This window comes from Oncorhynchus mykiss, chromosome 17 (genome assembly GCF_013265735.2).
Source record: "Oncorhynchus mykiss isolate Arlee chromosome 17, USDA_OmykA_1.1, whole genome shotgun sequence".
Taxonomy (NCBI): Eukaryota; Metazoa; Chordata; class Actinopteri; order Salmoniformes; family Salmonidae; genus Oncorhynchus; species Oncorhynchus mykiss.
In genome coordinates this window covers 4,584,545-4,607,502 of record NC_048581.1, presented here as the reverse complement: position 1 = coordinate 4,607,502, position 22,958 = coordinate 4,584,545, and the positions used below count along the sequence as shown (strand labels likewise).

The 22,958-nt window shown below is 52.4% G+C and overlaps 1 protein-coding gene across 2 annotated transcripts in view; it reads right to left on the bottom strand.

The window, feature by feature from the left end:
* Nucleotides 1-21,631, bottom strand: part of LOC118940220 (monocyte to macrophage differentiation factor 2-like) — a 38,104-nt gene extending 16,473 nt beyond the window's left edge. For both annotated transcript variants that reach the window (XM_036948697.1, XM_036948698.1), the window contains exons 1-3: nucleotides 21,360-21,631; nucleotides 4,092-4,173; nucleotides 35-195 (exon numbers count right to left, since the gene is read on the bottom strand). In XM_036948697.1, coding sequence (XP_036804592.1) covers nucleotides 35-195; nucleotides 4,092-4,173; nucleotides 21,360-21,373 — 257 coding nt within the window. In that variant the 5' untranslated portion in view covers nucleotides 21,374-21,631. The remainder of the gene's footprint in view (nucleotides 1-34; nucleotides 196-4,091; nucleotides 4,174-21,359) is intronic.
* Nucleotides 21,632-22,958: the final 1,327 nt, after the last annotated feature.

The following is a 22,958-nucleotide window of genomic DNA, read 5'->3' as shown; positions in this document are numbered from 1 at the left end:
GTTTTTGTGCGTGCGTGACTGTGTGTGTGTGTACCGTAGGTGGCTTTTCTTCCAGGTCACCGTGTGGAACAGAGTAGAGATGAGGAAGAGGGAGGTGAGCCCCGCCCCATAGAGCCAGGCTGAGACGCGCTCCCATTGGTCCTCAGACAGGAAGTGCAGCACAGAGCTACCCAATAGGCTGGGGATTACCCACAGCTGCAGGAAATAGAACACAATAAATTATTAAATTCAACCATGGTGGTCCTCCGTTGGTTCAACTCCCAGGACCACCCAAACATAACATGGTGTTGGTTCAACTCCCAGGACCACCCAGACATAACATGGTGTTGGTTCAACTCCCAGGACCACCCAAACATAACATGGTGTTGGTTCAACTCCCAGGACAACCCAAACATAGCATGGTGGTCCTCTGTTGGTTCAACTCCCAGGACCACCCAAACATAACATGGTGGTCCTCTGTTGGTTCAACTCCCAGGACCACCCAAACATAACATGGTGTTGGTTCAACTCCCAGGACCACCCAAACATAACATGGTGGTCCTCTGTTGGTTCAACTCCCAGGACCACCCAAACATAACATGGTGTTGGTTCAACTCCCAGGACCACCCAAACATAACATGGTGTTGGTTCAACTCCCAGAACCACCCAAACATAACATGGTGTTGGTTCAACTCCCAGAACCACCCAAACATAACATGGTGTTGGTTCAACTCCCAGGACCACCCAAACATAACATGGTGTTGGTTCAACTCCCAGTACCACCCAAACATAACATGGTGTTGGTTCAACTCCCAGAACCACCCAAACAAAACATGGTGGTCCTCTGTTGGTTCAACTCCCAGGACCACCCAAACATAACATGGTGGTCCTCTGTTGGTTCAACTCCCAGGACCACCCAAACATAACATGGTGTTGGTTCAACTCCCAGGACCACCCAAACATAACATGGTGGTCCTCTGTTGGTTCAACTCCCAGGACCACCCAAACATAACATGGTGGTCCTCTGTTGGTTCAACTCCCAGGACCACCCAAACATAACATGGTGTTGGTTCAACTCCCAGGACCACCCACACATAACATGGTGTTGGTTCAACTCCCAGGACCACCCAAACATAACATGGTGTTGGTTCAACTCCCAGGACCACCCACACATAACATGGTGTTGGTTCAACTCCCAGAACCACCCAAACATAACATGGTGTTGGTTCAACTCCCAGGACCACCCAAACATAACATGGTGTTGGTTCAACTCCCAGGGCCACCCAAACATAACATGGTGGTCCTCTGTTGGTTCAACTCCCAGGACCACCCAAACATAACATGGTGTTGGTTCAACTCCCAGGACCACCCAAACATAACATGGTGTTGGTTCAACTCCCAGGACCACCCAAACATAACACGGTGTTGGTTCAACTCCCAGGACCACCCAAACATAACATGGTGTTGGTTCAACTCCCAGTACCACCCAAACATAACACGGTGTTGGTTCAACTCCCAGGACCACCCAAACATAACATGGTGGTCCTCTGTTGGTTCAACTCCCAGGACCACCCAAACATAACACGGTGTTGGTTCAACTCCCAGGACCACCCAAACATAACACGGTGTTGGTTCAACTCCCAGGACCACCCAAACATAACACGGTGTTGGTTCAACTCCCAGGACCACCCAAACATAACACGGTGTTGGTTCAACTCCCAGGACCACCCAAACATAACATGGTGGTCCTCTGTTGGTTCAACTCCCAGGACCACCCACACATAACATGGTGTTGGTTCAACTCCCAGGACCACCCAAACATAACATGGTGTTGGTTCAACTCCCAGGACCACCCAAACATAACATGGTGGTCCTCTGTTGGATCAACTCCCAGAACCACCCAAACATAACATGGTGTTGGTTCAACTCCCAGGACCACCCAAACATAACAGGGTGTTGGTTCAACTCCCAGGACCACCCACACATAACATGGTGTTGGTTCAACTCCCAGTACCACCCAAACATAACACGGTGTTGGTTCAACTCCCAGTACCACCCAAACATAACACGGTGTTGGTTCAACTCCCAGGACCACCCAAACATAACATGGTGTTGGTTCAACTCCCAGAACCACCCAAACATAACATGGTGTTGGTTCAACTCCCAGAACCACCCAAACATAACATGGTGTTGGTTCAACTCCCAGGACCACCCAAACATAACATGGTGGTCCTCCGTTGGTTCAACTCCCAGGACCACCCAAACATAACATGGTGGTCCTCTGTTGGTTCAACTCCCAGGACCACCCAAACATAACATGGTGGTCCTCTGTTGGTTCAACTCCCAGGACCACCCAAACATAACATGGTGGTCCTCTGTTGGTTCAACTCCCAGGACCACCCAAACATAACATGGTGTTGGTTCAACTCCCAGGACCACCCAAACATAACATGGTGGTCCTCTGTTGGTTCAACTCCCAGGACCACCCAAACATAACATGGTGTTGGTTCAACTCCCAGAACCACCCAAACAAAACATGGTGGTCCTCTGTTGGTTCAACTCCCAGGACCACCCAAACATAACATGGTGGTCCTCTGTTGGTTCAACTCCCAGGACCACCCAAACATAACATGGTGTTGGTTCAACTCCCAGGACCACCCAAACATAACATGGTGTTGGTTCAACTCCCAGGACCACCCAAACATAACATGGTGGTCCTCTGTTGGTTCAACTCCCAGGACCACCCAAACATAACATGGTGTTGGTTCAACTCCCAGGACCACCCAAACATAACATGGTGTTGGTTCAACTCCCAGAACCACCCAAACATAACATGGTGTTGGTTCAACTCCCAGGACCACCCAAACATAACAGGGTGTTGGTTCAACTCCCAGGACCACCCAAACATAACATGGTGTTGGTTCAACTCCCAGGACCACCCAAACATAACAGGGTGTTGGTTCAACTCCCAGTACCACCCAAACATAACATGGTGTTGGTTCAACTCCCAGGACCACCCAAACATAACATGGTGGTCCTCTGTTGGTTCAACTCCCAGGACCACCCAAACATAACATGGTGTTGGTTCAACTCCCAGGACCACCCAAACATAACATGGTGTTGGTTCAACTCCCAGGACCACCCAAACATAACAGGGTGTTGGTTCAACTCCCAGGACCACCCAAACATAACATGGTGTTGGTTCAACTCCCAGGACCACCCAAACATAACATGGTGTTGGTTCAACTCCCAGGACCACCCAAACATAACATGGTGTTGGTTCAACTCCCAGGACCACCCAAACATAACAGGGTGTTGGTTCAACTCCCAGGACCACCCAAACATAACATGGTGTTGGTTCAACTCCCAGTACCACCCAAACATAACATGGTGTTGGTTCAACTCCCAGTACCACCCAAACATAACACGGTGTTGGTTCAACTCCCAGTACCACCCAAACATAACACGGTGTTGGTTCAACTCCCAGGACCACCCAAACATAACATGGTGTTGGTTCAACTCCCAGAACCACCCAAACATAACATGGTGTTGGTTCAACTCCCAGAACCACCCAAACATAACATGGTGTTGGTTCAACTCCCAGGACCACCCAAACATAACAGGGTGTTGGTTCAACTCCCAGGACCACCCAAACATAACACATGACTGTTAGTCGCTTTGGACAAAAGTGTCTGCTAACTGGCATTATTAGATTATAATCATGATTTTAATAATTACTATGTTTCTGTTACTGTGTGTGTCAGTGGCAGTGTGTGTCTCACGGTGTGTGCGTTTGGTTCGGTGTGTATGTATTTGTGATTGTATGGGTATATGTTCGTGTGTGTGTGTGTGTGTGTGTGTGTGTGTGTGTGTGTGTGTGTGTGGTCCTGTGTGTGTGTGTGTGTGTGTGTGTGTGTATGTACCTCTGTGTGTGTGTGTATGTGTGTGTATGTACCTCTGTGTGTGTGTATGTGTGTGTGTGTGTGTGTGTATGTGTGTGTGTGTGTGTCTGTGTGTGTGTGTGTGTGTGTGTGTGTGTGTGTGTGTGTGTGTGTGTGTGTGTGTGTGTGTGTGTGTGTGTGTGTCTGTGTGTGTGTGTGTGTGTGTCTCACCGCGTGTGTAGCACAGTTTGCAGCATGTTCATAGTCTGTGGGTTGATACCTCTTATTGGACGGAACTCTGTTATTCATAAATCTGGAATTCAGAACAGACAACAAACAGAACAATCAGCAATCTGACAATCAGCCAGTCAGCCAATCAGCCAGTCAGCCAATCAGCCAGTCAGACAGTCAGCCAGTCAGAACAGACAACAAACAGAACAATCAGCGATCTGACAATCAGCCAATCAGACAGTCAGCCAATCAGCCAGTCAGCCAATCAGACAGTCAGCCAATCAGCGTTCTGACAGTCAGCCAATCAGACAGTCAGCCAGTCAGCCAATCAGCCAGTCAGCAATTCAGAACAGACAACAAACAGAACAATCAGCGATCTGACAGCCAATCAGACAGTCAGACAGTCAGACAATCAGCCAATCAGCCAGTCAGCCAATCAGCCAGTCAGAACAGACAACAAACAGAACAATCAGCGATCTGACAATCAGCCAATCAGACAGTCAGCCAATCAGCCAGTCAGCCAATCAGACAATCAGCGTTCTGACAATCAGCCAATCAGACAGTCAGCCAATCAGACAGTCAGCCAATCAGACAATCAGCGTTCTGACAGTCAGCCAATCAGACAGTCAGCCAATCAGCCAGTCAGCCAATCAGACAGTCAGCCAATCAGCCAATCATCCAGGCAGACAGTCAGCCAATCAGACAATCAGCATTCTGACAATCAGCCAGACAGTCAGCCAATCAGCCAGTCAGCCAGTCAGCCAATCAGACAATCAGCGGTCTGACAATCAGCCAATCAGACAGTCAGCCAATCAGCCAGTCAGCCAATCAGACAGTCAGCCAATCAGCCAATCAGCCAGTCAGCCAATCAGCCAGTCAGACAGTCAGCCAATCAGACAATCAGCGTTCTGACAGTCAGCCAATCAGCCAATCAGCCAGTCAGACAGTCAGCCAATCAGAATTCTGACAATCAGCCAATCAGACAGTCAGCCAATCAGACAGTCAGCCAATCAGCCAGTCAGCCAATCAGACAATCAGCGGTCTGACAATCAGCCAATCAGACAGTCAGCCAGTCAGCCAATCAGCCAGTCAGCCAATCAGACAGTCAGCCAATCAGCCAGTCAGCCAATCAGACAGTCAGACAGTCAGCCAATCAGCGTTCTGACAGTCAGCCAATTAGACAGTCAGCCAATCAGACAATCAGACAGTCAGCCAATCAGACAATCAGCGTTCTGACAATCAGCCAATCAGCCAGTCAGCCAATCAGCCAGTCAGCCAATCAGACAGTCAGCCAATCAGACAATCAGCGTTCTGACAGTCAGCCAATCAGACAGTCAGCCAATCATATAGTAACATTACTGACTCTATATTATTAAATGATACTGCCCCTCTCCCCCCCTCATTTTCTCTCCCTCCATCAGTCTGTGTTCTCTCTCTCTCCACCTCCCTCCATCAGTCTGTGTTCTCTCTCTCTCCACCTCCCTCCATCAGTCTGTGTTCTCTCTCTCCACCTCCATCAGTCTGTGTTTGTTCTCTCTCTCCACCTCCCTCCATCAGTCTGTGTTTGTTCTCTCTCTCCACCTCCACCAGTCTGTTTGTTCTCTCTCTGCACCTCCCTCCATCAGTCTGTGTTTGTTCTCTCTCTCCACCTCCCTCCATCAGTCTGTGTTTGTTCTCTCTCTCTACCTCCATCAGTCTGTGTTTGTTGTCTCTCTCCACCTCCCTCCATCAGTCTGTGTTTGTTCTCTCTCTCCACCTCCCTCCATCAGTCTGTGTTTGTTCTCTCTCTCCACCTCCCTCCATCAGTCTGTGTTTGTTCTCTCTCTCTCCACCTCCCTCCATCAGTCTGTGTTTGTTCCCTCTCTCCACCTCCACCAGTCTGTTTGTTCTCTCTCCACCTCCCTCCATCAGTCTGTGTTTGTTCTCTCTCTCCACCTCCCTCCATCAGTCTGTGTTCTCTCTCTCCACCTCCCTCCATCAGTCTGTGTTTCTCTCTCTCCACCTCCATCAGTCTGTGTTCTCTCTCTCCACCTCCCTCCATCAGTCTCTGTTTGTTCTCTCTCTCCACCTCCCTCCATCAGTCTGTGTTTGTTCTCTCTCTCCACCTCCCTCCATCAGTCTGTGTATGTTCTCTCTCTCTCCACCTCCCTCCATCAGTCTGTGTTTGTTCTCTCTCTCCACCTCCATCAGTCTGTGTTTGTTCTCTCTCCACCTCCCTTCATCAGTCTGTGTTTGTTCTCTCTCTCCACCTCCCTCCATCAGTCTGTGTTTGTTCTCTCTCTCCACCTCCATCAGTCTGTGTTTGTTCTCTCTCTCCACCTCCCTCCATCAGTCTGTGTTTGTTCTCTCTCCACCTCCCTCCATCAGTCTGTGTTTGTTCTCTCTCCACCTCCCTCCATCAGTCTGTGTTTGTTCTCTCTCCACCTCCATCAGGCTGTGTTTGTTCTCTCTCCACCTCCCTCCATCAGTCTGTGTTTGTTCTCTCTCCACCTCCCTCCATCAGTCTGTGTTTGTTCTCTCTCCACCTCCCTCCATCAGTCTGTGTTTGTTCTCTCTCCACCTCCCTCCATCAGTCTGTGTTTGTTCTCTCTCCACCTCCCTCCATCAGTCTGTGTTTGTTCTCTCTCCACCTCCCTCCATCAGTCTGTGTTTGTTCTCTCTCCACCTCCATCAGTCTGTGTTTGTTCTCTCTCTCCACCTCCCTCCATCAGTCTGTGTTTGTTCTCTCTCTCCACCTCCATCAGTCTGTGTTTGTTCTCTCTCTCCACCTCCCTCCATCAGTCTGTGTTTGTTCTCTCTCTACCTCCCTCCATCCGTCTGTGTTTGTTCTCTCTCCACCTCCCTCCATCAGTCTGTGTTTGTTCTCTCTCTCTCCACCTCCATCAGTCTGTGTTTGTTCTCTCTCCACCTCCATCAGTCTGTGTTTGTTCTCTCTCTCCACCTCCCTCCATCAGTCTGTTTCTTCTCTCTCTCCACCTTCATCAGTCTGTGTTTGTTTTGTCTGATTGATGGCAATCAGAGATGTTCTTTCAGAGTTCTGGAATCTCTCTCTCTCAGAAACTTGCTTTTTTCCATGACTACTGTTGCCTGGCAACTGCCAGTAACCATGGATCAACTGAGGCAGAAATAAGAGGTCTGTCTCTCTCACACACGAAGTAGCTGTAGTGTGGTGATGTCACTGTAGCCATGGAAACCCCCGAGCAAGGAATTTTTTATGTCACTGAAAACTCTCTTTTCCTCTTGTCTCTTTTCTTCCATCCCCTTCTCCTCCACTCCCAGATCCATCTCTCCTCTCCCTCCTTCTCCTCACTCCCAGATCCATCTCTCCTCTCCCTCCTTCTCCTCACTCCCAGATCCATCACCCTCTCCCTCCTTCCTCTTCTCCTCACTCCCAGATCCATCACCCTCTCCCTCCTTCTCCTCACTCCCAGATCCATCACCCTCTCCCTCCATCCCCGTCTCCTTCTCCTCACTCCCAGATCCATCACCCTCTCCCTCCATCCCCGTCTCCTTCTCCTCACTCCCAGATCCATCACCCTCTCCCTCCATCCCCGTCTCCTTCTCCTCACTCCCAGATCCATCACCCTCTCCTGCCATCCTCTTCTCCTTCTCCTCCACTCCCAGATCCATCACCCTCTCCCTCCATCCCCGTCTCCTCACTCCCAGATCCATCACCCTCTCCCTCCATCCCGTCTCCTCACTCCCAGATCCATCACCCTCACCCTCCATCCCGTCTCCTCACTCCCAGATCCATCACCCTCTCCCTCCATCCCGTCTCCTCACTCCCAGATCCATCACCCTCTCCCTCCATCCCATTCTCCTCACTCCCAGATCCATCACCCTCTCCCTGCATCCCCTCACTCCCAGATCCATCACCCTCTCCCTCCATCCCGTCTCCTCACTCCCAGATCCATCACCCTCTCCCTCCATCCCGTCTCCTCACTCCCAGATCCATCACCCTCTCCCTCCATCCCCGTCTCCTCACTCCCAGATCCATCACCCTCTCCCTCCATCCCGTCTCCTCACTCCCAGATCCATCACCCTCTCCCTCCTTCTCCTCACTCCCAGATCCATCACCCTCTCCCTCCATCCTCTTCTCCTTCTCCTCCACTCCCAGATCCATCACCCTCTCCCTCGATCCCCGTCTCCTCACTCCCAGATCCATCACCCTCTCCCTCCATCCTCTTCTCCTTCTCCTCCACTCCCAGATCCATCACCCTCTCCCTCCATCCCCGTCTCCTCACTCCCAGATCCATCACCCTCTCCCTCCATCCCATCTCCTCACTCCCAGATCCATCACCCTCTCCCTCCATCCCGTCTCCTCACTCCCAGATCCATCACCCTCTCCCTCCATCCCGTCTCCTCACTCCCAGATCCATCACCCTCTCCCTCCATCCCCTTCTCCTCACTCCCAGATCCATCACCCTCTCCCTCCTTCTCCTCACTCCCAGATCCATCACCCTCTCCCTCCATCCTCTTCTCCTTCTCCTCCACTCCCAGATCCATCACCCTCTCCCTCCATCCCCGTCTCCTCACTCCCAGATCCATCACCCTCTCCCTCCATCCCCGTCTCCTCACTCCCAGATCCATCACTCTCTCCCTCCATCCCTGTCTCCTTTTCCTCACTCCCAGATCCATCCCCCTCTCCCTCCATCCCCTTCTCCTTCTCCTCAATCCCCAGATCCATCCCCCTCCCCCTCCCTCCATCCCCTTCTCCTTCTCCTCCACTCCCAGATCCATCACCCTCTCCCTCCATCCCTGTCTCCTCACTCAAAGATCCATCACCCTCTCCCTCCATCCCTGTCTCCTTCTCCTCACTCCCAGATCCATCACCCTCTCCCTCCATCCCCGTCTCCTCCACTCCCAGATCCATCACCCTCTCCCTCCATCCCTGTCTCCTTCTCCACTCCGAGATCCATCACCCTCTCCCTCCATCCCTGTCTCCTTCTCCACTCCCAGATCCATCACCCTCTCCCTCCATCCCCTTCTCCTCCTCCACTCCCAGATCCATCACCCTCTCCCTCCATCCCTGTCTCCACTCCGAGATCCATCACCCTCTCCCTCCATCCCTGTCTCCTTCTCCACTCCCAGATCCATCCCCCTCTCCCTCCATCCCCTTCTCCTCCTCCACTCCCAGATCCATCACCCTCTCCCTCCATCCTCTTCTCCTTCTCCTCACTCCCAGATCCATCACCCTCTCCCTCCATCCCCTTCTCCTCCTCACTCCCAGATCCATCACCCTCTCCCTCCATCCTGTGTCCTGCTCCACTCCCAGATCCATCTCTCCCCTCCCTCCGTCTCCTCCTCCACTCCCCGATCCATCTCTCCTCTCCCTCCATTCCGTCTCCTCCTCCACTCCCCGATCCATCTCTCCCCTCCCTCCGTCTCCTCCTCCACTCCCCGATCCATCTCTCCTCTCCCTCCATCCCGTCTCCTCCTCCACTCCCAGATCCATCTCTCCCCTCCCTCCGTCTCCTCCTGCACTCCCAGATCCATCTCTCCTCTCCCTCCATTCCGTCTCCTCCTCCACTCCCCGATCCATCTCTCCTCTCCCTCCATCCCGTCTCCTCCTCCACTCCCCGATCCATCTCTCCCCTCCCTCCGTCTCCTCCTCCACTCCCCGATCCATCTCTCCTCTCCCTCCATCCCGTCTCCTCCTCCACTCCCAGATCCATCTCTCCCCTCCCTCCGTCTCCTCCTGCACTCCCAGATCCATCTCTCCTCTCCCTCCATCCCGTCTCCTCCCTCCACTCCCCGATCCATCTCTCCTCTCCCTCCATCCCGTCTCCTCCTCCACTCCCAGATCCATCTCTCCCCTCCCTCCGTCTCCTCCTCCACTCCCAGATCCATCTCTCCCCTCCCTCCGTCTCCTCCTCCACTCCCAGATCCATCTCTCCTCTCCCTCCATCCCGTCTCCTCCTCCACTCCCAGATCCATCTCTCCTCTCCCTCCATCCCGTCTCCTCCTCCACTCCCAGATCCATCTCTCCTCTCCCTCCATCCCGTCTCCTCCTCCACTCCCAGATCCATCTCTCCCCTCCCTCCGTCTCCTCCTCCACTCCCCGATCCATCTCTCCTCTCCCTCCATCCCGTCTCCTCCTCCACTCCCAGATCCATCTCTCCCCTCCCTCCGTCTCCTCCTCCACTCCCAGATCCATCACCCTCTCCCTCCATCCTGTCTCCTCCTGCACTCCCAGATCCATCTCTCCTCTCCCTCCATTCCGTCTCCTCCTCCACTCCCCGATCCATCTCTCCTCTCCCTCCATCCCGTCTCCTCCTCCACTCCCCGATCCATCTCTCCCCTCCCTCCGTCTCCTCCTCCACTCCCCGATCCATCTCTCCTCTCCCTCCATCCCGTCTCCTCCTCCACTCCCAGATCCATCTCTCCCCTCCCTCCGTCTCCTCCTGCACTCCCAGATCCATCTCTCCTCTCCCTCCATCCCGTCTCCTCCTCCACTCCCCGATCCATCTCTCCTCTCCCTCCATCCCGTCTCCTCCTCCACTCCCAGATCCATCTCTCCCCTCCCTCCGTCTCCTCCTCCACTCCCAGATCCATCTCTCCCCTCCCTCCGTCTCCTCCTCCACTCCCAGATCCATCTCTCCTCTCCCTCCATCCCGTCTCCTCCTCCACTCCCAGATCCATCTCTCCCCTCCCTCCGTCTCCTCCTCCACTCCCAGATCCATCTCTCCTCTCCCTCCATCCCGTCTCCTCCTCCACTCCCAGATCCATCTCTCCTCTCCCTCCATCCCGTCTCCTCCTCCACTCCCAGATCCATCTCTCCTCTCCCTCCATCCCGTCTCCTCCTCCACTCCCAGATCCATCTCTCCCCTCCCTCCGTCTCCTCCTCCACTCCCCGATCCATCTCTCCTCTCCCTCCATCCCGTCTCCTCCTCCACTCCCAGATCCATCTCTCCCCTCCCTCCGTCTCCTCCTCCACTCCCAGATCCATCACCCTCTCCCTCCATCCTGTCTCCTCCTCCACTCCCAGATCCATCTCTCCTCTCCCTCCATTCCGTCTCCTCCTCCACTCCCAGATCCATCTCTCCCCTCCCTCCGTCTCCTCCTCCACTCCCCGATCCATCTCTCCTCTCCCTCCATCCCGTCTCCTCCTCCACTCCCAGATCCATCTCTCCCCTCCCTCCATCCCGTCTCCTCCTCCACTCCCCGATCCATCTCTCCTCTCCCTCCATCCCGTCTCCTCCTCCACTCCCAGATCCATCTCTCCCCTCCCTCCATCCCGTCTCCTCCTCCACTCCCAGATCCATCTCTCCCCTCCCTCCTCCTCCTCCACTCCCAGATCCATCTCTCCCATCCCGTCTCCTCCTCCACTCCCAGATCCATCTCTCCCCTCCCTCCATCCCGTCTCCTCCTCCACTCCCAGATCCATCTCTCCCCTCCCTCCTCCTCCTCCACTCCCAGATCCATCTCTCCCCTCCCTCCATCCCGTCTCCTCCTCCACTCCCAGATCCATCTCTCCTCTCCCTCCATCCCGTCTCCTCCTCCACTCCCAGATCCATCTCTCCTCTCCCTCCATCCCGTCTCCTCCTCCACTCCCAGATCCATCTCTCCCCTCCCTCCTCCTCCTCCACTCCCAGATCCATCTCTCCCCTCCCTCCATCCCGTCTCCTCCTCCACTCCCAGATCCATCTCTCCTCTCCCTCCATCCCGTCTCCTCCTCCACTCCCAGATCCATCTCTCCTCTCCCTCCATCCCGTCTCCTCCTCCACTCCCAGATCCATCTCTCCCCTCCCTCCTCCTCCTCCACTCCCAGATCCATCTCTCCCCTCCCTCCGTCTCCTCCTCCACTCCCAGATCCATCTCTCCCCTCCCTCCGTCTCCTCCTCCACTCCCAGATCCATCTCTCCCCTCCCTCCGTCTCCTCCTCCACTCCCAGATCCATCTCTCCCCTCCGTCTCCTCCTCCACTCCCAGATCCATCTCTCCCCTCCCTCCATCCCGTCTCCTCCTCCACTCCCAGATCCATCTCTCCTCTCCCTCCATCCCGTCTCCTCCTCCACTCCCAGATCCATCTCTCCTCTCCCTCCATCCCGTCTCCTCCTCCACTCCCAGATCCATCTCTCCTCTCCCTCCATCCCGTCTCCTCCTCCACTCCCAGATCCATCTCTCCCCTCCCGTCTCCTCCTCCACTCCCAGATCCATCTCTCCCCTCCCTCCTCCTCCTCCACTCCCAGATCCATCTCTCCCCTCCCTCCGTCTCCTCCTCCACTCCCAGATCCATCTCTCCTCTCCCTCCATCCCGTCTCCTCCTCCACTCCCAGATCCATCTCTCCTCTCCCTCCATCCCGTCTCCTCCTCCACTCCCAGATCCATCTCTCCTCTCCCTCCATCCCGTCTCCTCCTCCACTCCCAGATCCATCTCTCCCCTCCCTCCATCCCGTCTCCTCCTCCACTCCCAGATCCATCTCTCCTCTCCCTCCATCCCGTCTCCTCCTCCACTCCCAGATCCAACTCTCCCCTCCCGTCTCCTCCTCCACTCCCAGATCCATCTCTCCCCTCCCTCCTCCTCCTCCACTCCCAGATCCATCTCTCCCCTCCCTCCGTCTCCTCCTCCACTCCCAGATCCATCTCTCCTCTCCCTCCATCCCGTCTCCTCCTCCACTCCCAGATCCATCTCTCCTCTCCATCCCGTCTCCTCCTCCACTCCCAGATCCATCTCTCCCCTCCCTCCGTCTCCTCCTCCACTCCCAGATCCATCTCTCCTCTCCCTCCCTCCGTCTCCTCCTCCACTCCCAGATCCATCTCTCCCCTCCCTCCGTCTCCTCCTCCACTCCCAGATCCTTCTCTCCTCTCCCTCCCTCCGTCTCCTCCTCCACTCCCAGATCCATCTCTCCTCTCCCTCCATCCCCTCCTCCTCCACTCCCAGATCCATCTCTCCCCTCCCCCCGTCTCCTCCTCCACTCCCAGATCCATCTCTCCCCTCCCCCGTCTCCTCCTCCACTCCCAGATCCATCTCTCCCCTCCCTCCGTCTCCTCCTCCACTCCCAGATCCATCTCTCCCCTCCCTCCGTCTCCTCCTCCACTCCCAGATCCATCTCTCCCCTCCCTCCGTCTCCTCCTCCACTCCCAGATCCATCTCTCCCCTCCCTCCCTCCGTCTCCTCCTCCACTCCCAGATCCATCTCTCCCCTCCCTCCGTCTCCTCCTCCACTCCCAGATCCATCTCTCCCCTGCCTCCGTCTCCTCCTCCACTCCCAGATCCATCTCTCCCCTCCCTCCGTCTCCTCCTCCACTCCCAGATCCATCTCTCCCCTCCCTCCGTCTCCTCCTCCACTCCCAGATCCATCTCTCCCCTCCCTCCGTCTCCTCCTCCACTCCCAGATCCATCTCTCCCCTCCCTCCGTCTCCTCCTCCACTCCCAGATCCATCTCTCCCCTCCCTCCGTCTCCTCCTCCACTCCCAGATCCATCTCTCCCCTCCCTCCGTCTCCTCCTCCACTCCCAGATCCATCTCTCCCCTCCCTCCCTCCTCCTCCTCCACTCCCAGATCCATCTCTCCCCTCCCTCCCTCCTCCTCCTCCACTCCCAGATCCATCTCTCCCCTCCCTCCCTCCTCCTCCTCCACTCCCAGATCCATCTCTCCCCTCCCTCCCTCCGTCTCCTCCTCCACTCCCAGATCCATCTCTCCCCTCCCTCCGTCTCCTCCTCCACTCCCAGATCCATCTCTCCCCTCCCTCCGTCTCCTCCTCCACTCCCAGATCCATCTCTCCCCTCCCTCCGTCTCCTCCTCCACTCCCAGATCCATCTCTCCCCTCCCTCCGTCTCCTCCTCCACTCCCAGATCCATCTCTCCCCTCCCTCCCTCCTCCTCCTCCACTCCCAGATCCATCTCTCCCCTCCCTCCCTCCTCCTCCTCCACTCCCAGATCCATCTCTCCCCTCCGTCTCCTCCTCCACTCCCAGATCCATCTCTCCCCTCCCTCCCTCCTCCTCCTCCACTCCCAGATCCATCTCTCCTCTCCCTCCTCCTCCTCCACTCCCAGATCCATCTCTCCTCTCCCTCCTCCTCCTCCACTCCCAGATCCATCTCTCCCCTCCGTCTCCTCCTCCACTCCCAGATCCATCTCTCCCCTCCCTCCCTCCCTCCCTCCGTCTCCTCCTCCACTCCCAGATCCATCTCTCCCCTCCCTCCCTCCTCCTCCTCCACTCCCAGATCCATCTCTCCCCTCCGTCTCCTCCTCCACTCCCAGATCCATCTCTCCCCTCCCTCCCTCCTCCTCCTCCACTCCCAGATCCATCTCTCCTCTCCCTCCTCCTCCTCCACTCCCAGATCCATCTCTCCTCTCCCTCCTCCTCCTCCACTCCCAGATCCATCTCTCCCCTCCGTCTCCTCCTCCACTCCCAGATCCATCTCTCCCCTCCCTCCCTCCCTCCCTCCGTCTCCTCCTCCACTCCCAGATCCATCTCTCCCCTCCTTTCCTTTCAGTGATTAAATTAGCATGAAGAAAAGAGGATGTGCGGAGACACGAACACACACACACACACACACACACACACACACACACGTAGACACGAACACACACACACACGTAGACACGAACACACACACACACACACACACACACACACACGTAGACACGAACACACACACACACGTAGACACGAACACACACACACACACACACACACGTAGACACGAACACACACACACACACACGTAGACACGAACACACACACACACACACACACACACACGTAGACACGAACACACACACACACACGTAGACACGAACACACACATGCGCGCACACACACACACACACACACACACACACACACACACACACACACACACACACACGTAGACACGAACACACACACACATGTAGACACGAACACACACACACACACACATGCGCGCACACACACACACACGCAGACAGGGTGTGTGTGTGTGTGTAACGTCAGCGGTTATATCTGGGCCACAAAGAAAGAGGCTGGGTGTGTGTGTGTGTGTGTGTGTGTGTGTGTGTGTGTGTGTGTGTGTGTGTGTGTGTGTGTGTGGTCTCTGTGAAAGAACAGAGATACTGTCACCACCGCACACACACATGAAGAGTTGCATTAGCTCCCAGGGCTTTAGCTCAACTGGCTAACAGTCACGGGGTTCAACCCCAGTCTGTCACACACAGACGCCTGGCCCAGTAAGTCTCTATAATGTGTTCTGGGGTGAAGTTTCCCCTAGGAACAGACCTAGGATCAGCGTCCCCTAGGATCAGCATGCCCTAGGTACAGACCTAGGATCAGCATCCCCTAGGTACAGACCTAGGATCAGCATCCCCTAGGTACAGACCTAGGATCAGCATCCCCTAGGTACAGACCTAGGATCAGCATCCCCTAGGTACAGACCTAGGATCAGCATCCCCTAGGTATAGACCTAGGATCAGCATCCCCTTAGGTACAGACCTAGGATCAGCATCCCCTTAGGTACAGACCTAGGATCAGCATCCCCTAGGTACAGACCTAGGATCAGCATCCCCTAGGTACAGACCTAGGATCAGCATCCCCTAGGTACAGACCTAGGATCAGCATCCCCTAGGTACAGACCTAGGATCAGCATCCCCTAGGTACAGACCTAGGATCAGCATCCCCTAGGTACAGACCTAGGATCAGCATCCCCTAGGTACAGACCTAGGATCAGCATCCCCTAGGTACAGACCTAGGATCAGCATCCCCTAGGTACAGACCTAGGATCAGCATCCCCTAGGTACAGACCTAGGATCAGCATCCCCTAGGTACAGACCTAGGATCAGCATCCCTTAGGTACAGACCTAGGATCAGCATCCCCTAGGTACAGACCTACGATCAGCTTCCCCTATGTACAGACCTAGGATCAGCTTCCCCTAGGATCAGCATCCCCTAGGAACAGACCTAGGATCAGCATCCCCTAGGATCAGCATCCCCTAGGATCAGCATCCCCTAGGATCAGCTTCTCCTAACCTTAACCATTAGTGGATAAAACGCAAAAAAGGACCCTCTTTAGTCTCTAAACACTATAAAGTAGGTAGAGGTTGTCCCTCTCTAGTCTCTAAACACTATAAAGTAGGTAGAGGTTGTCCCTCTCTAGTCTCTAAACACTATAAAGTAGGTAGAGGTTGTCCCTCTTTAGTCTCTAAACACTATAAAGTAGGTTGAGGTTGTCCCTCTCTAAACACTATAAAGTAGGTTGAGGTTGTCTCTCTCTAGTCTCTAAACACTATAAAGTAGGTTGAGGTTGTCTCTCTCCAGTCTCTAAACACTATAAAGTAGGTAGAGGTTGTCCCTCTCTAGTCTCTAGACACTATAAAGTAGGTTGAGGTTGTCTCTCTCCAGTCTCTAAACACTATAAAGTAGGTTGAGGTTGTCCCTCTTTAGTCTCTAAACACTATAAAGTAGGTTGAGGTTGTCCCTCTCTAAACACTATAAAGTAGGTTGAGGTTGTCCCTCTTTAGTCTCTAAACACTATACAGTAGGTTGAGGTTGTCTCTCTCCAGTCTCTAAACACTATAAAGTAGGTTGAGGTTGTCCGTCTCCAGTCTCTAAACACTATAAAGTAGGTTGAGGTTGTCCCTCTCCGGTCTCTAAACACTATAAAGTAGGTTGAGGTTGTCCCTCTTTAGTCTCTAAACACTATAAAGTAGGTTGAGGTTGTCCCTCTCCAGTCTCTAAACACTATAAAGTAGGTTGAGGTTGTCCCTCTCCAGTCTCTAAACACTAAAGTAGGTTGAGGTTGTCTCTCTCTAGTCTCTAAACACTATAAAGTAGGTTGAGGTTGTCTCTCTGTTGTCTCTCTCTAGTCTCTAAACACTATAAAGTAGGTTGAGGTTGTCCCTCTCCAGTCTCTAAACACTAAAGTAGGTTGAGGTTGTCTCTCTAGTCTCTAAACACTATAAAGTAGATTGAGGTTGTCTCTCTCCAGTCTCTAAACACACAGCAACTGGCCTGAATACAGGGACTTCCTCCTCCTCTCTTTCCACCCCTCTTTCGCTCTCTCTTTCCATTTCTACCGCTCTCTCTTTCTCTCCATCTATACCCTCTCTCTCTTTCCATTTCTACCCCTCTCTCTCCATCTCTACCCCCTCTTTCCATCCCTCCCCACATCCCTCCCTCCCCTCCATCAATCCCCCCTCCCCTCCATCCATGCCTCCTCCTCCATCCATCCATCCATCCCTCCCTCCCTATACAGACAGCTGGCAGTTCTGTTAATTAGGTTATCAAGCTGTCTGTTAATGACCTGAGCCCCAGGCCACACACACATGGCCAGGCCAGACCAACAGATCACAGAGCCAAAGCCCAGCAGGGCTACCCCTAGTCCAGACTCTGTGTGTGACACTCTCTCTTTCTGACTGCAGTATCCTGTCTGCCTGTCTGTGGTCAGTGTGTCCAGGCCTGTCTGCCTGTCTGTGGTCAGTGTGTCCAGGCCTGTCTGTCTGTCTGTAGTCAGTGTGTCCAGACCTGTCTGTCTGTCTGTAGTCAGTGTGTCCAGACCTGTCTGTCTGTCTGTAGTCAGTGTGTCCAGACCTGTCTGTCTGTCTGTAGTCAGTGTGTCCAGACCTGTCTGTAGTCAGTGTGCCCAGACCTGTCTGTCTGTCTGTAGTCAGTCTGTCCAGACCTGTCTGCCTGTCTGTAGTCAGTGTGTCCAGACCTGTCTGCCTGTCTGTAGTCAGTGTGTCCAGACCTGTCTGTCTGTCTGTAGTCAGTGTGTCCAGACCTGTCTGCCTGTCTGTAGTCAGTGTGTCCAGACCTGTCTGCCTGTCTGTAGTCAGTGTGTCCAGACCTGTCTGTCTGTCTGTAGTCAGTGTGTCCAGACCTGTCTGTCTGTAGTCAGTATGTCCAGACCTGTCTGTAGTCAGTGTGTCCAGACCTGTCTGTCTGTCTGTAGTCAGTCTGTCCAGACCTGTCTTTGTCTGTAGTCAGTCTGTCCAGACCTGTCTGTCTGTCTGTAGTCAGTGTGTCCAGACCTGTCTGTCTGTAGTCAGTGTGTCCAGACCTGTCTGTCTGTAGTCAGTGTGTCCAGACCTATCTGCCTGTAGTCAGTGTGTCCAGGCCTGTCTGTAGTCAGTGTGTCCAGACCTGTCTGTCTGTAGTCAGTGTGTCCAGACCTGTCTGTCTGTAGTCAGTGTGTCCAGACCTGTCTGTCTGTCTGTAGTCAGTGTGTCCAGACCTGTCTGTCTGTCTGTAGTCAGTGTGTCCAGACCTGTCTGTCTGTAGTCAGTATGTCCAGACCTGTCTGTAGTCAGTGTGTCCAGACCTGTCTGTCTGTCTGTAGTCAGTGTGTCCAGACCTGTCTGTAGTCAGTGTGCCCAGACCTGTCTGTCTGTCTGTAGTCAGTCTGTCCAGACCTGTCTGCCTGTCTGTAGTCAGTGTGTCCAGACCTGTCTGCCTGTCTGTAGTCAGTGTGTCCAGATCTGTCTGTCTGTCTGTAGTCAGTGTGTCCAGACCTGTTTGCCTGTCTGTAGTCAGTGTGTCCAGACCTGTCTGTCTGTAGTCAGTGTGTCCAGACCTGTCTGTCTGTCTGTAGTCAGTGTGTCCAGACCTGTCTGTCTGTAGTCAGTGTGTCCAGACCTGTCTGTCTGTCTGTAGTCAGTGTGTCCAGACCTGTCTGTCTGTCTGTAGTCAGTGTGTCCAGACCTGTCTGTCTGTCTGTAGTCAGTGTGTCCAGACCTGTCTGTCTGTCTGTAGTCAGTGTGTCCAGACCTGTCTGTCTGTCTGTAGTCAGTGTGTCCAGACCTGTCTGTCTGTCTGTAGTCAGTGTGTCCAGACCTGTCTGTCTGTCTGTAGTCAGTGTGTCCAGACCTGTCTGTCTGTAGTCAGTATGTGCAGAACTGTCTGTAGTCAGTGTGTCCAGACCTGTCTGTCTGTCTGTCTGTAGTCAGTCTGTCCAGACCTGTCTTTGTCTGTAGTCAGTCTGTCCAGACCTGTCTTTGTCTGTAGTCAGTCTGTCCAGACCTGTCTGTCTGTCTGTAGTCAGTCTGTCCAGACCTGTCTGTCTGTCTGTAGTCAGTCTGTCCAGACCTGTCTGTCTGTCTGTAGTCAGTGTGTCCAGACCTGTCTGCCTGTCTGTAGTCAGTGTGTCCAGACCTGTCTGTCTGTAGTCAGTGTGTCCAGACCTGTCTGTCTGTAGTCAGTGTGTCCAGACCTGTCTGTCTGTAGTCAGTGTGTCCAGACCTGTCTGTCTGTAGTCAGTGTGTCCAGACCTGTCTGTCTGTAGTCAGTCTGTCCAGACCTGTCTGTCTGTCTGTAGTCAGTCTGTCCAGACCTGTCTTTGTCTGTAGTCAGTCTGTCCAGACCTGTCTTTGTCTGTAGTCAGTCTGTCCAGACCTGTCTGTCTGTCTGTAGTCAGTCTGTCCAGACCTGTCTGTCTGTCTGTAGTCAGTCTGTCCAGACCTGTCTGTCTGTCTGTAGTCAGTGTGTCCAGACCTGTCTGCCTGTCTGTAGTCAGTGTGTCCAGACCTGTCTGTCTGTAGTCAGTGTGTCCAGACCTGTCTGTCTGTAGTCAGTGTGTCCAGACCTGTCTGTCTGTAGTCAGTGTGTCCAGACCTGTCTGTCTGTAGTCAGTGTGTCCAGACCTGTCTGTCTGTAGTCAGTCTGTCCAGACCTGTCTGTCTGTCTGTAGTCAGTCTGTCCAGACCTGTCTGTCTGTCTGTAGTCAGTCTGTCCAGACCTGTCTGTCTGTCTGTAGTCAGTCTGTCCAGACCTGTCTGTCTGTCTGTAGTCAGTGTGTCCAGACCTGTCTGTCTGTCTGTAGTCAGTGTGTCCAGACCTGTCTGTCTGTAGTCAGTGTGTCCAGACCTGTCTGTCTGTAGTCAGTGTGTCCAGACCTGTCTGTCTGTAGTCAGTGTGTCCAGACCTGTCTGTCTGTAGTCAGTGTGTCCAGACCTGTCTGTCTGTAGTCAGTGTGTCTGTCTGCTTCAAGACAAAGTGGTGTAGTTGTACAGCAGGACAGTAACAATACAACTACCTATCTGTCATCTCCTCTCACCGTTTACACACACACACACACACACACACACACACACACACACACACACACACACACACACACACACACACACACACACACACACACACACACACACACACAGAGTGACCTAGGCTAACATTGATTGAACTATCCACTCCACCAATAGTCAGATGTACACAACCACCCTGCTTACTGACACAACCACCCTGCTTACTGACACAACCGCCCTGCTTACTGACACAACCACCCTGCTTACTGACACAACCACCCTGCTTACTGACACAACCACTCTGCTTACTGACACAACCGCCCTGCTTACTGACAAAACCGCCCTGCTTACTGACACAACCACCCTGCTTACTGACACAACCACCCTGCTTACTGACACAACCACCCTGCTTACTGACACAACCGCCCTGCTTACTGACACAACCGCCCTGCTTACTGACACAACCGCCCTGCTTACTGACACAACCACCCTGCTTACTGACATAACCGCCCTGCTTACTGACACAACCACCCTGCTTACTGACATAACCGCCCTGCTTACTGACACAACCGCCCTGCTTACTGACACAACCACCCTGCTTACTGACAAAACTGGGGTAAGCCCCCCCCCCCCCCTAGGAAAAGTCTACTGTAGTAAATGCATCAGGCTGATGTTGTCATCTGATGATATAACTACTTTAAATCAGAAACCCATGGAAACAACTTAGCCATGATAGTGCAGCCTGTACAAGGAAACTGATATAAAATAGATTAGTAGAAGTAACACGTCCCTGCGCGGTCCTTTCGGGTTCCCGCGGGGCAGTAGAGGGGGTCCGGTATTATCGATAAGGACCATAATCGGTATTCGTTATTCTACTGTAAAACAGATCAGCTCCCGAGCGACGTAGACACAACTCAGACATTCAACCATTCCAACAGTGTATTATCATTGTATTATTATCATATCATATTGCAATGAAACGGCAGGAAGCAGGACTCGAACCCTCGACCTTCTAGCCCGAAGTCCAGGGCGCCATCGACTGTACCGCAAAAGCTCCAGCGGCAGACTCGATATCCGCGCTTATAAACCCAGGGTCGTTACACTATTGTACCTAATAATAGCGTTACATAAAACCCAACTAATATAGGACAGTAGTCACAGGGAGTCCCAAATAGGTTAGAAACATCACCGCTGGTTATTGGGCGATATCGGTCTGTTCGGCTTATCAAACCAACACATTCAAAAACGTTGGTACAACGTCTACTAACTGGGAGTCGCGATGTTTACACATTTAGGTGCAATTTATAAAAACCCAAAACCACATACCTTACAAGATTCATTTAAAATGTGAAGGGGGGAAAAAAGCAACAGTAGAGAGACGTGGGTGTAACGATAAAAAATATGTCTTCAGAGTTGTGTGTTTCAGCAGCGCTTTTTCCTCGACCGTCTTGATTCCAGCGGTGTGTTGCTGCTAGATATCTAAAAGACATCTAAAACCTGATGCTGCTGGTGATCACCGACTGGTGAGTATCCGGGATGCCGAAGGTGCTGCAGCGGCGAAAATGCGCGTGATTCAGAGCAGGCAACACCCGGAAGTGCGAACGATGTAAACGGTTTCTAGGGAAAACAGTCTTCCTGCGTCTCGGAAGAAAAAATAATAATATATATTTTTTTAACTTATTTTTTCTTTCATTATTATTATTATTATTATTATTATTATTATTAATATTATTTTTTTTTAACCGGATTCGGTAACGGTTCAATCTGGACCCAAGTCCTGATGTTGTTTTAAGCGGCCAGAGATACCGGGTTGGAGAATAGTTGGTTCTTTCTCTTTATTTTCTAGAACAAAACGGACGACTACAGAATCAAGTCGGAATTTCTCTCAACATCATCATGTGTCGTAATATTTAACATAAAAACACATCCAGCAAAGCTTGAACCCAACATCTATAACCAAGACTTTTGGGTAGTTTAATCTACGTACTGAATGTGGCCGCTAGATGGCGAGAGTCCGACACCTGAACAAAAACAAGAGGAATCTGAGTGTCTGAATGATCTACGTGAAAAGTTTATATAAAAACTGCGGTCTGAAACTCGGCGTGTCTCGACCACATTTTCATAACAGTTACTAGTTGACGTCAGATCAGTCTTATCAAACACTTGGACAGACAGACACACACACACCGTCTATGATAGTAAATTATTTATTAAAATGCATATTATGACCAGCATAAGCATTTAACAGGTACCGCTGCTTGGCTTTCTTCGTGATTATATACCTGCTGTAGCTTTCCACTCTGACGCGTCCTACTATAATAAGTCCTTTAGCGAACAGTTGCGCCATAATATATCGACACTTGATAACGGAGTTCATCGGAGCAGAATGTCCTGTTCCCAACTTTTCACAACTGGTTGAATGGCTTTTTTTTTTTTTAACCCTGTAGGCACCTGCAACTTACCACAGATATAATACATCACACAGTAAACGAATCACCTGCCTCCAAACCAAATGAACTACAATTCAGAATCATTTCATTTCCCGTTAGAAAAATAAAGACTGCGGTCAGAGAGCAGTCTAACTGCAGTTATTCTGAAATTACTACGTCCAAAATACCAGTCGACTGCATTTACTGTAGTATCAAACACTGTCATCTTTTTTTGTAAGTTATTAGTCCATTCTATTTTTTATTTTTGTATTTATTTGAAGTGAAAAATCTCAAGTTTAGATATTATTTTTTTTCTTGGTCCAGTGCTGTAAATCCAACAAATTAATGTGTGAATATCAAAACTAAAACCCAAGTAAACTAATTCCAGAAGCCAAAGTGAATCGTGCCGTATATTTTAAGAGCACAGCTGTATGTCCAGGTACAACTATCAGTATAGAACACCTGACGGAACAGAACACCTGACAGAACAGAACAC